Source organism: Cinclus cinclus, chromosome 3 (genome assembly GCF_963662255.1).
Source record: "Cinclus cinclus chromosome 3, bCinCin1.1, whole genome shotgun sequence".
NCBI classification, from domain to species: Eukaryota; Metazoa; Chordata; class Aves; order Passeriformes; family Cinclidae; genus Cinclus; species Cinclus cinclus.
In genome coordinates this window covers 97,327,571-97,340,785 of record NC_085048.1, presented here as the reverse complement: position 1 = coordinate 97,340,785, position 13,215 = coordinate 97,327,571, and the positions used below count along the sequence as shown (strand labels likewise).

At 38.9% G+C, this 13,215-nt stretch overlaps 2 protein-coding genes across 5 annotated transcripts; one reads left to right on the top strand and one right to left on the bottom strand.

The window, feature by feature from the left end:
• Positions 1–630: 630 nt before the first annotated feature.
• On the top strand, positions 631–6,620 carry SPDYA (speedy/RINGO cell cycle regulator family member A). Its single transcript, XM_062489360.1, has 6 exons — positions 631–859; positions 1,871–1,929; positions 2,182–2,267; positions 3,864–4,035; positions 4,896–5,184; positions 6,532–6,620. Exons 1-6 carry the CDS (start codon positions 631–633, stop codon positions 6,618–6,620), a joined length of 924 nt encoding a protein of 307 aa, XP_062345344.1.
• Positions 6,621–6,838: 218 nt separating this feature from the next.
• Positions 6,839–13,164, bottom strand: TRMT61B (tRNA methyltransferase 61B). Of its 4 annotated transcripts, XM_062489356.1 has the most exons (7): positions 12,611–13,164; positions 12,419–12,521; positions 9,735–9,925; positions 8,444–8,535; positions 7,804–8,039; positions 7,104–7,184; positions 6,839–6,924 (listed from the first exon to the last, which is right to left on the bottom strand). In XM_062489356.1, the coding sequence occupies exons 1-7, from the start codon at positions 13,157–13,159 to the stop codon at positions 6,881–6,883; spliced, it is 1,296 nt and encodes a 431-aa protein (XP_062345340.1). In that variant the 5' UTR covers positions 13,160–13,164; the 3' UTR covers positions 6,839–6,880. The 4 variants fall into 4 exon arrangements, with proteins under 4 accessions (XP_062345340.1, XP_062345339.1, XP_062345343.1 ...); XM_062489359.1 differs by lacking the exon at positions 6,839–6,924 and having other exon boundaries at positions 7,145–7,242; XM_062489355.1 differs by lacking the exon at positions 6,839–6,924 and having other exon boundaries at positions 7,131–8,039.
• Positions 13,165–13,215: the final 51 nt, after the last annotated feature.

The following is a 13,215-nucleotide window of genomic DNA, read 5'->3' as shown; positions in this document are numbered from 1 at the left end:
CTGCCGAGAGACCTACTGGAAATACATTTAATCCCGGCAAAAAATACCCTTCCTCACTTTCCATTTGATCGCCCATTAAATTTTGCTGTTACAAACACCACGGGTACGTTTCCTTGGCTGTGCCTTCAGGGTATGTCCAACTTGAGGGATCAGTTTAATTCCCAAAGGCAATTAGGAACTCAAGACTTGATCTTAATGTTACATGGCTCGCAGTTCTGCTGCGCTAATTCTATTAATATTCTTTTTTTAAAAAAAGACAATCACAAATTGGAGGAATAGTTTTTTGGTAGAACTGTGTGGAGCTACAAGGACTTGACAAACAGCAACTTTTCCTGGAAATGCTCTTTTCCCATTTTCCAAAGTCGACTGTAAAAAGTAAAATTGAAGGCTCCTTCTACTGGGGAAAAAGAAAGCTTTATAAAATACGAACTAAATTAAGTCTATGTGGCTGTCTTAGGGCACAAGACTTAGACAGATAATCAGTACTGATAAAATTAATTTTCCATCATCTGACAGACAAGCTCTACTGAAACATTTCATGAGAACAAAATAACTGTACTAGTGCTGAAACTGACTGTTTTTGTAGTTAATTTGTTCTTATTTTTTTAACAGGAACCTTTGCTTAAGGAAATGAAACACAATCTGGTGTGTCAGACACCTCCCACTGTCACTGTTCATGTAAAATCGAGTGCATCCAGATCACATCAGCAAAAAAAACTTACTAGATTAAAGCGACCTGCTTTTAAATGCCATCAAGAAAATTGTGAAAAAGGGGTTCCTAGTCAGAAATATAAATGTCCCAAGGGACCATGTCTGGTTATTCAGCGTCAGGAAATGACGGCTTTCTTTAAATTATTTGGTAGGTTAATAATGTGAGATATGAATGATTTGACTGAATAGAACGTTTTCCAAGCTCAGTAATTTTAAAAGTGTTTTTTATATCAACACTAATGGCAATTCTTAATCAAAATGTTTTGTTGTTGTATTTTGCTATATAAATACTTAATGCTTAAGTTAAAAGTACAAGGGCTACCAAACTGATGAAAAGTATCTTTTTAAAATTACAAATGAAACCAAGGTGGTTTACTGCTTTTTATTTTATAATTTTCCTTCCTCTTTTCTCTTATATTTCAACAAATACACGTAAAACAACGTGCATCTTGTTTTACTCAAGGCCTAGAAAAAAAAGACTCCTTGTCTCTTAAATGTGTTATTTACTGTGGGAATAAACTCCTGGGGGAGAAGTTGATGTAAGGAGTTGGAGCACTTCTTCTTTAGTCATGTCTCTTTCATATAAAGTTTTGTATTTATTTAATTTAGCAAAGACTCTAAGTAATAGTGGAAGATAACAGCTGATTTTTATTTGACCCTTAAATACAGCAGTGAATGAGAGAGAGTTTGTGGCAATTACGGTACATGGTCATGGACAATGAAGCACTGACCAAAAATAAGCAAGTATTGCCCTATAAAGGCTGCCAGGTAATCAAGGTGCAGGATCTCAGCAGTCTGTAGTTCTCTGAAATAATGGTGTGCTATCACCTGGAAGCATGTAATGCAGGAAGAAATTATGCAAACAGAAAAAATACGTGGTTTTTTTTTTTTTCCCACTTTTACCTGCTGTTACTGAGAATGGATGAAATGCAGTCAACAGATTTTCCACCTTACCTTTCTGGTAGAGGTTGTTTTCTTTTGTCATGTAAGCTTTTTTCACACCTGACCTCTCCTCTTGCCTCAGTTTCTCTGTTCCCTACTAGTGGGTCTAGCTTATTTTCTTTTATTTGGTTTAATGAAAGACCACCTGTTATATTATAATACCTTCTAACATAAACAGTTTTGGTGTTTGAAATGCTACAGCTTTCTCTTGTTACAGATGATGATCTCATCCAAGACTTCCTTTGGATGGATTGTTGCTGTGAAATTGCAGACAAGGTAAATGTATTTCCTTCTTAGATAATAAACATATATTGAGTAAGAAATCTGCCCTTAATTACCTGATACTTTAATGCAAATACAGAATATAATCTTTTTCTAATGGCTTCAAATGGAAGTTTCAAGAAACTTAATTCATGCTTTCCTCTTTCTTAAAAATGATGAAAAGATCTTGGTGCAAGATGTGTGAAACAATTTAGGAAATACTACACCTAATAACATATTGATACTTAATTTTACATTTTAAAACAGTATCTCTTGGCAATGACTTTCGTTTATTTCAAGAGAGCTAACTTCACACCAAGGGAGCATACCAGAATCAATTTCTTTGTGGCTCTGTAAGTACTTTAAAATTATCTGGTTTCATTAGGATGAACTATGCATTATTTCTTTATGACACTGATAGTTATAATATGTGATGAGACTTCCTTGAGGCAGTATATAAACAACCTGATCTAAGGGGTGACATCTCTAGGGGATGGCAGGGGAGATGGAACAAGGTAGTCCTTAAAGCCCCTTCCAACCCAAACCATTCTGTGGTTCTATGATAATCTCTACATACTGTACATAAATAGTGCCAATTTACCATTCTTCCTGTGACGGAACAAGCCTGAGTAGCAGACAGGGGTTGTTTGCATTGGTGTAGTGATACACACAGTGGCATTTTGCCTACCAAACTGAATCTGGGAGCTTTTTAAAGCAGTACAAGAAATATATGCAGGACAATACACAGCAACATATATATGGCTCACAGGTGCTCATATAAAACCCTATTTCATATCTTTGCTACTAGCCTTTAAAGCATTTGTATCAAAACATTTCACCATGACAGGCATCTCAGGAGTAACTTGTTATTAAAGTTTCTGTCAATATGATTTAAGCCAACTGTAAAAAAAAAAAACATTACTAGAGAACTTGTGATAACTTTTTTGAACAGTTGTAAAATGCCTATACTTTGAAACAGTGGTAGAATGAGCAATCCATCTTTACCAGGCTTACATAACCCTCTGTATCCGGCTACACCTACAGAGGGTTCTGCATTTTTTTCACAGGGTCTTGGTGCTCAGGTCATCTTTTTTGGTAACATCACTTCTCAGATGTTCTGATTTGCACACTAGTGCAGGGGCAAAGGTGGCTGTTCCTTCTACTGTCACTGGTACTGTGGGTGACATTCACAGAGAACAGAGGAGAGAGCCCTCTGACTCCACAAAGCCAGGCCAGAGCAGTGAAAGGATTAAAAGGGGACAAAGGGTACAGTGAGACTAGAGAGAATACTGGGGTCAGGAGCAAGTGGGAGAACTGGGGAGGAGACTAAAAGTCCTAATTTTTTCAAGTGTGATATACAGGAGTTTAGTATCAGGTAGATCCAGAGGAAGTAAACATTTTACTGTTGTCTGAGAAGACAATCCAAAACTAAAAGTAACAGATGTGAACAAAGGGAAGAACAGAGACATTAAAAAAAATCATCTAAGTTTTTCATTTACAACTGAAGTCAAACCTGTATTTCATTGTTTGCTCCTAATTTAATACGAGCATCGTAATTTTCCAAGAATAGCTAAAATCTATAAACAGTTTAAAGTTTAAGATCTCACTGGATAGTTTTAAGCCTTATTTAAAGAATTTAAATAATCAGAAACTTCATTTTAGTTCAAGGGTTTCTTGCCAGCTTGGAGAAGGATGTCAGGATATGCTAGTTCTTGCTTATCTACTAATTTAGGAAACTCTAGGGTAAAACAGTTTTTATAAAATCTTGGAGTTTTTTTACCCAAAGGATGCATATGGAACTAATTAAGAAAATACTGTCTTCCAGAGAGAAGGCTGTATCTTTTTAGTGTTTTCCCCTATGTCTCTTATTTTATATAAGAAATCATTCTAATATAGTGGTCTAAGATTGAATAATATTTACAAGCATAAACGTATATATATATTTGAAGGTATCTGGCAAACACAGTTGAAGAAGACAATGAAGAAGCAAAGTATGACATTTTCCCATGGGCTTTGGGCAAAGCCTGGAGAAAGCTCTTCCCTGACTTCTTAAAGTTAAGAGATCAACTGTGGAGTAGAATTGACTACAGGGCTATTGTAAGCAGACGCTGCTGTGAAGAGGTAGGGAGGGAGATTTCATGTTGTAGATGCTGAAATCACACCACCACCAGCTAGCAATTTAGCTCTGTACAGTTCCTCCCCTAAAGTAAGCAGACAATCCATAGAGAAGAACAGATGCTGCTAAAATGTAATGGTCCATTTATTCTCCGTGATATTTTTTCCTTCTCCATTTAAAATACATTGTTTAAAACTGTGTTTTTAAAGTAAACTAGAATATTTTATATTGCACTACTGTTAAAAGTGAAGTTTCTACTGGCTAGAATCTGCTTCATGCAAATGTTTTTTATTTAAATTCTTTGTTTCACTTCATCCACTTTAGAAATAATTTTGTGTGCTTTACAATTTGTAAGAAAAAATATATTCCTCACTTTTCAGATGAAGTGTGTATCTGGAAAAACCCTTGTCATGCTCTAAGTACATAATGTTTACTTCCAGGTCGTGGAAAAGAAAATCTCATTTACTCTAGAGGCCCATTTCTGGGGATGGGGTTAGATGCTATGGTAGAGCACAAGGAACAAGGCGAGTGCAGGATGCTTTTCCTTGCAAACCCTCCCAGCTTCCCACTGTTGTTATTTCAGTGATGATGAACACTGCCAGTTGATGTTTAGGAGCTGGCCTAAGACACTGTCTTGTGTCCAACATCCCAAACATGAGGTGGTGTTTGATACCTGACTGGTATTGGGATTATTTACTCCTGCCTAAGGGAGCAAACTTTCCAGCGGGACAGTATGAGACAGATAAGAGAGGATGCCCATTTCAGCTACATTAATTCCCTGCCATACACTAATGGGATCTCTTGTTTTCAGCCATATGTTGTCCCATTACTTTTACTCTTCCTGATCCCACGGCTGTTCCCACAGGTGATGGCTATTGCTCCAACACACTACATCTGGCAGCGAGAGCGCTCTGTGCACCACAGTGGAGCTCTGAGGAATTATGACCAAGTGCAGCTGCCCCGAGGACCCAGTGCTACTCCTACAGACTGCCAGCTCTGTGGTAAGAAAGGCAGATTTGTACGACTCGGATTATCATCTTCCTCCTCATCTACTGACACTTTGGAGATAATAGAATTACACTCATCCCAGAAATCGAAGGACACCTTTTCAACTGAAAAAATGCTCATCAACTCTCCTTCTTATAAAGCCCAAGGTATGGTTTAATATTGTGAATAATGTTCCATTAGTTTAGGCAACTGGGGCTCTATTTGCCCTTCAAAGTACTGCAGGGACTGCTCTGTCCCTCCCTGTTCCACCTTGGCAGAACTGTGCTTTTGCCCTCACAGATTAATTTTCATTTTCACATATTGTATCTTGACTCCCTGGAAATACCAACTGCTTTATATTGAGTCTCTTCATATTACTTTCATCTACTACAGTAGATTTTGGGTGCATTTCAGTCAACTTAGGCATTTGTTACTATTCTTGCATTACAAATGAAATTGAGATTACTCTTTTAAACGCCTATGATTGGCTGGAACAATAAAAATACTGGTGTGTGTAAAGTGAGTTAAAGTGCTCTTGCTGAGTGCATGTTTTCAGAAACAGCAGGATGCTCAGTTGTGGTATGGGTCTGGACATAGGTTAAATCGCAATTCCCATTTTCCTCTAAGTGTCTCATTTGTTGATAATTGATACAAGACTGTTTTAATACTGGGGTATGAGTAGAAAACAAGAGCTTATTGTGAGAATTGTTTATGTAATTGAATCTCTGCCTATTACTCTACTCACAAAAGCATCCTCAGCCTTTGCATTAAGGGCCTCCATTACATACAGCATTTGTGGGGCAAACCCAGTATTAGATTTATTATTAAAAGTAAAACACACTTGAGATGTAAACTTCCTTGGGCATCTGGATAAGGCCTCAGCTCTGCAAAGATACTCTCCTGTACTTAACCAGTGCAGAGTTCTTAGTATACTTATTTGCATATATTCTCACTAATATCCAAATTTTTACTATTACATTAAGATTGTTTTTGACAACTTTAGTACAAATGTGATTCTCAAGAGATCCCTCGGCTTTGAAAAATTTGGCATCTGAATATTTCCTGAGATACAAAGCAAGTCAGGTGTTTACAAAACATAACTTAAATTTTTAATTTAATAATTTAATTTAGTCCCACTTCCTCAGGTGAGACACAAAATAACTTAAGTCTGTTTTTACTTGAGTGCTCTTGCTTCTCATCTCTGACAAGGGTCAGAGAAAACTGTGTTTCCTCCAAGCATTTGAGAATACTTTATATGAAGCGAGGTTCACAAATAACCAGGCAGCTTGTAGTACGAGTGCTGGAAGGGAACCAAAGCTGTGCCTGCCAACAACTGTTTTGGTTTTGAAATAAGCACAGCTTAATCAAGTGAACACATTCAGTGAATTTCAGCATCTCTTAAAGTTATGTTTCAAGCTATAGTCACCAGTTGGAAACCAGTAAAGTATTCATTTTGAAGAGCAACCTTTGATCTTCTTTCCTTACTAAATTTTTTTTCTCCTTATTTCTGGTAGACTGTCAGAGCCCATCCAGGAAAAGGCAACCCTGTAGCATCCTGGATCAAGACAAGTCCATGGACTGGTTTACAAGCAATGGAGAATAAAATGCACCTGATAAGACAGATACTGTGATTTGCAGAACAATCTGGGCTGCATCACACCACCAGACTTGATGATTCACTTTAATTTCTTCCCTTTACATAGTGGGACAACAGTTGATGTTTCAAAATTAAGGTGAGGTAGGAATCAGAGAAGTTGTTACTTATAAGTTACATAATTTGTAAAATGTAGCATCTACTTTGTTATGTTTTATTTTATTCTGATACAATATACAATTTTTTTAGCAGTTAAGGAGGCAGCAGCATCAAGAAAGCAGCGGTCCAAACTTTCTCAGCTTGATAAGGAATGCTAAATAAAAAATAGAAGTTACTACTTTAGTATTTCAATATACAATGATTATTTTATTATTATAAGTTTTATGGTTTCATGATATAGGAACATATCAAACACTAGTACAAAAAAAAAAAAGTCAGTTTCTTTGAAATAAAAATACCTCTAAACATTTAAATTTTTTCCAAGTGTCTCACCTGAATGAGCTTCCTGCCAGTGGGATGGTCGGGCAATGTAAGGCACTGAGCGGTTTGTTTCAGCAGCATCACTGAGTGATTCTGTGAGAAGGACATTGTTTTTCACTTTGTTCCCAGAAGTTTAAGACCTACATGCAGACTAGAGTAGACAGTGTGCATGTAATATTTTTCCCTGACGTGTTTTCTTTTTTTTGTGTTCACTTATCAGTATATTCAGAATGCTTTGCACTGTGCAGATCTATACTGTAATTTATTTACATCTGTCATATATATATATATACACACACATGCGCATTTTTATATTTATATGTATAGCAGCATTTTTGGATTTGCCAGAACAGCATAATTTTAAAACAGAGCACACTGGCCACCGTTTCTCCTAAGGAATTTTTAAGTCCATCAGGGTCCTCATGGGATGAGTATCAAGAACTGAATTTTCTTAAAACACCAAAAATTTGAAAACAGCGGTAGAAGGGCAGTCATTCTTTACTGCAAATGAAAATATATTTTCTATTTAACCCAGATTTTTAATAGGATACTTAAATAACAAATAATAGTCTTTTTTTTTTTTAAACCTGACAGGGTCTAGGCTGTCCAAAACCTTGCCTGTTCTCAGCTGACCTAAGAAAACCCTGCCTCTTCCTATACTGGATTATCAAAGTGCAGTGATAGGGTATCTCATCAACAGTGAAGTTCTTACCATTGTAGTTGCTTTCTTTGAGAACTGCTTGATCCTGAATATGGATTTCTTCATATTCATTTTGAGGTGGTTCTTCAATATTTTCTTGAGTTTCCACCACTTGGCTTGATTTCCAACGCTTGAGTTTAGCGGGGAGCACTGACCAGCTTCTGTGAGTTACCTCAATTATCCTTTCACACAAAAAAGGAAGCTTGCAGCTCCGTATTCTGTCTAAAAGGTCAATAACCTGTGTGATGCTTTTGAAGAAATGCAAAGGATAAAGTAGTATTTTGAAAACTCAAATCACAAAATCTCAGTTCTGCCGACTATGGCATATTCTTTACCTTTGGGGTTACACAAGTCCTTCAGTTTTAGGGTAAAGGAGCAACCTGGCTATTGCATTGCAGAACAGTGCATTTATTTTGAGGATGCCATCAAGCCCAAACTTCACTGATGAGAATAAGAACATTCCCCAGGTAGATGCCAAAGGATTTGGCCAAGTGTAATTTATACTGAGTACAACTCCCAAAGAAAGTTACATCAGGAAAAAACCCAACTCTGTCAACCACTTCATTAATGCTGGATATGTATTTCAGAAGACACTTGGTTTTGTCCCAGGGCCAGTAATGCCTGAAGAAAAGTGCCAGAAATAAATACTTACTTTGCTAAGTACACAGCACACACCCCACTTTGTTTCAGGCTTGGGTGTACAACAGGCAGAGCACACTGAGGGCTCAGCATATCCAGAACTACCTGCACGAGAAAGAAATTTTAATGTTTACTGCAAAAACAAATGTACATCTATCAATGTAACATACAACAAAGCTGAGGGGAAGAAAAGCTTATGGAAAATAGATGCATACAACAGCAGTATGTAATCATCAACCAGTGTTATTACTGCCTCTCAAAACCTGAGGTGCTTACACAAAAACACACAAAATTAAAGTCTTCTCTACTTCCAAATGAATTCCTTTTAAAATAGCAAGTAGCATTTGACCAACTAAGTAAGCCTCCTATTAATTAAATCCTGTAATCCTGACAGTAATAAAAACTTTAAGAATACTACGTTTACTAACACATTTGAATACCTATTTCTCAAATGTGAATGGCAAAAAAAAAAAGATTGTTCAAATGCATAAAAAGAGTGCATTATGGTCATAACGTCTAACTTGCTGTCAGTTTCAAGATTAAAAAAAAAGTCTGTCTTTGGCAATTTATCCATCTTCTTCTAGGAAAGTATTCAGACTGTAGAACAATGGCATATGCAATATCTGATCCTTCCTGCAGGACTGCTACTTTAAACATATCTTGAAATGGTATTTTTATCCTGAGTGTTATATCTCTTTACTTGCACCATTTAAAAAAATTGCTATTTATTTAAAGCATTTAGTAAGGAAGTAGTTGTAAGTAGTTTGTCCGCCTTACAGGGAAGAGTAGTTAACATCAAGCTATTTTCCCCCATGACTCCTTTTTAGAAAATCTGGATATAAAGAAGCAGGACAGGAGAGCAAACCATAGTCTACTCTAAATTGCAATTTAGTTGCATTGTGCATTCTATATAGCTGATAGCAAAGTGGTCACATAGTTACCTTTTTAATAAGGTTAGGAATTCTTCTGAAATGTTAATGCTTGAAATATGTATCTCATAAAAATAACAGTTTCTCAAAAATACAAAAAAGAAAGTGAGTTGGTCTTTGTTTACAAGACAGCAGTAATTAATTGTAATATTTTTACAGTACAGCTTTATCACTCTTTCAGCCTGTAACTGAAAACCTTGAAAACATTTGTATCTGACAAATAATTACAATATTTCTTTCACTGATGAGGAACTGCATTGTTATTTCTCGTGTTACACCAGATATGGGAATCCTGTTGTGAATTGAGCACTAGAGGTTTTCATTTATGGAGAACAAGACACGTGTCAAATGGGAGAGTTGCTTGGATTCACTCACTGCATCAAGTGTTACAGATTTCATATCTGCAGCAGCTGTTGAAATGTCTTTAAGAATGAACTCCACATTATCTGGCCACTTGTCCATGTGTCCTATTTCCCATGCAGAACGCCACTGCCTGTAATTCTTCTTAGCTAAATTGTGATGGTCATCTCTGATTTCATAACTCAGAACACGTCCTTTGGGCCCAACTGAAAACAAAGAGAAGACACTCCACTCACCACTTTACACTGCTGTTATAAAGACTTGGGGAAAAAAAACCCCAACAAAACAAAAGCAAAAACCATAGTCTGTAACATAAGTATACCTAGTACACCTTTCTATCTCCACTTTAGGAAATTATCACATATGCAACAATGACAATCTATGTTTTCTTTACATTTAAAACAAACATACAGAAAAAGTGCTGTGTTAGTTCTTCCACAGACAGAAATCCATCAATGCACAGATGAAATAAATTGTAGTTATAGCACTACAGACTGCTCCTGAGATGTTCTCTTGAAGTCACTCCTGCAGCAAAAGACAAGTTGAGCATCTGTAGCCCCCACTAGACCCTTGAGTGTGAGCAACCAGAGGTAGCAGCTGAGAACGTTGCACCAGCACTCACAGTTCACAGGCTAAGGAAGCCTGCTCACTGATCTCAGCCCCCCAGACAAGTTTTCCAGTGTAGTCTTTGATTTACCCAGCTTTGTGTAATTTTCCTGTTACTGTCTGCAACAGCAATAAATTATTAAGTCTAAATTTACTATTCTGAAATTTACCACAAGTCAAATTTACAATGTTTCTCATAAAAGAAACATTTCCAGGCTGTGCAGGCAGACAGCAGTGCACCAATGTATTACTCCAACTCCTCAAGCCCATCCCATGGCTCACTTCTCTCTCCTTACTACTTGGGAATGGGTACAGGCAACTTTCAGGAAGCAGCAGCTCCCTGGGTCAGTTCTGTGCCTTTCTAAGCCACTTCAGTTTGAAGTCAGCAGGCTCCTTCCCTCACCTATGTGATCCCACTGCAAATCCATTCAGACAATTGAGTAAAAGGGATGGATTTCCTGACAACTGCTCCTTGATCCAGCTCACCCTGCATAAGAAGCCAGAGCCAACTTGTTGGAAAAGGAAGGTTTCAGCATACTGCCTTTGATCACCTGAAGCAGTTGTAGAGTCCCAGTGCCAACTCCTTGTTACTTCAGATTCTTGGTTTAGAAACATCAGAAAAATAAAATTCTTCACAGTGGGGGGGAGGGGGGGGGGTGTCAGTCTTACCCTCAACTCATTCAAAGTAATTCCTACTTTTTGAAAATGCTTTATTTAAAATAAAACCAGGGTGAAATAGGCAAAACTTCATTACTGTGAAACTATAGCATGTCAAGTTCGCATACATTCTATTTTCCAGTTCTCAGAGATCTTAAAGTCATGGCAAATACCTCTCTTTTAACTTTATCCTGTTTCATGTCAGTAGTTTCTGGGAGTGATTAAAGAAAGAATGGAAAAGAAAATGTAATATTAATAACAATTAAGTAATGAATGAAATCTGTTAAATCAACAGGAATTTTGGAAAGTAAATAATTCCATGGACATTGGTAAGGTGTCCACTAGATTTGAATTCCAGCATTTACCCACACAGCAGTTGTTTTCCTTGTTGGGTATCACTGGTGTGTATTTAATGGTAGCAAAAGCAGCCACTATTAGGAAACAGCAAATCAAATATATTTATTTCTGCGTCAGTACCAAAGTGTGTTCAGATGTGACTAAAACTTGCTGCATTTCATGTCAATTTAAATTCAATAAATTTGAAAATAGCAATGCAATTTCGTATCTTTTTGCCACTCCTCAAAATAGAGCTGATCTGGCTCACAACAACTGCACTCTTCCCCTGGATAGTGTTAACAGCCTGGTAATGCCAATGATTTTGCCAAGTTGGCCCATTTACAGCTAAATTACTGTGATTAGAAAAAAATCTGTTGGACAAGACTGAAAAATGAGAGGAATAATTGGCAAGTTCAGGTATGCTTGTATGAAATGGCCACAGTAGGCTGAATAACAAAGGCAGAAAAATCAGTTTCTGCATTTAGCATGAGCTAGCTTTTGCTGTAGCCAGTAGCAGGTAATCCATCTCTTTGGTGTGAGGTCTGCCTGTAGGACAAGATGGGGAAAGCTAACGACTCTTACTTTCCCTCCCTCTAAATGGAAAGAGAAGCGCTAATGTTTTGTCAGCTTCTAGCTCCTATAGCAGCAATATTCACATTGAGGATAATCCCATGCTAGCTTCAAGATCCCAATGGAACTAAAAATCCCCAAACACTAGTTTATTCCATAAAGATGATCAAAAGAAACCAAGCAATAGGAGTAGGAGGCAGCAGTGCAACTGTAGACCTTGAAATCTGGGCCCAACATATCAAGACCAGCTGCAATTGAGTGATCTTGAGGCATGGTGAAACTCAGCTTTCTGCGAGGTCTTTGGTAACCATTTACACTATGGCCCTCTAAGCACAGTCACAATGGTTTGCAGTCCCTGTGTTGATATAATTTTCCTTCAAGTCAACAAACGATACATGAACACTTGAACCACAAGTTTTATGAACTGAGTAGTAAGGACCATGAGAACCGTAAGTATTTGGTCAAAGAAACCCCAGCAAGCTGTGATAAGTTAATAAATAATACAGCGTTATCTAAAGCCAGGTTCTCACCTGCTCTTGACAGAAACAAGCTCATAGCACCGGACCCACTGCCCGTTTCCAACACGGTGTCTCCCGGGTGGATATCCATCATCATTAACATAGCACTTATATCCTGCGAGCGAGAAAAACACGGAACGTTACCATCCGCGGAAAACTAAAGGTAAGATTCAGCCAGCGACCCCCCAAGCCACCAGCCGGTACCTTGGGATAGGCGATGGTGGGTCCCCGCGACATGAGCAGCACGTATTCGTCCAGCGAGGGTCGCCGCAGAAGCAGCCGCGCCCCCCCCGACGCACGCAGCACCTGCCCGGGCAGCTGCCCGATAATGTCGCGGTGGGGCAGGACACCACCGGGGCTGCTCAGTACCGCCTCCACCGCCAGCCGGCACATCAGCTTCAGCATCGTGTTGTGCTTCCTCCGCACCTCCGCCAGCGCCAGCTCCCCGGCGCGGAAAGGGCCGGAACGCGGACTCGCCGCCTCAGCCAGCGCTTGACGAGATTCGGCCACCTCTTCCTCCTCCTTCTCATGGGGAGCCTGAATCGGTGGCGCTGCCGCGCACCGCGCCACCGCCGCCGCTTCCTCGGGCGGCAGCAGCCGCCTCACCCGCTCCAGCGGCGACAGTGAAGTCTTCCATGCCCGCCTCCGAGGCTTCCCGTCAGCAGGAAAAGAAGAAGAAGAAGAAGAAGAAGAGGAAGAGGAGGAGGAGGAGGAGGACGCGGCTGCTCGCCGCAGTGCGCGCCAAGCCCTCATGGAGCGGCCGGAGGCGGGGAAAGGGGGCGCGGCTCGCGCTCGCAACTGTCGACCCG

Excerpts from the sequence above, each read along its gene's own strand:
- TRMT61B (XM_062489355.1), bottom strand. The coding sequence starts at position 13,159 with ATGAGGGCTTGGCGCGCACTGCGGCGAGCAGCCGCGTCCTCCTCCTCC. Across the intron at positions 12,522-12,610 it reads CCACCATCGCCTATCCCAAG|GATATAAGTGCTATGTTAAT; the intron begins GTACCGGCTGGT and ends TCTCGCTCGCAG. Across the intron at positions 8,040-8,443 it reads TGTGCTGTGTACTTAGCAAA|CATCACACAGGTTATTGACC; the intron begins GTAAGTATTTAT and ends TTTCTTCAAAAG.
- SPDYA (XM_062489360.1), top strand. The coding sequence starts at position 631 with ATGAAACACAATCTGGTGTGTCAGACACCTCCCACTGTCACTGTTCAT. Across the intron at positions 860-1,870 it reads GGCTTTCTTTAAATTATTTG|ATGATGATCTCATCCAAGAC; the intron begins GTAGGTTAATAA and ends CTCTTGTTACAG. Across the intron at positions 4,036-4,895 it reads GCAGACGCTGCTGTGAAGAG|GTGATGGCTATTGCTCCAAC; the intron begins GTAGGGAGGGAG and ends CTGTTCCCACAG.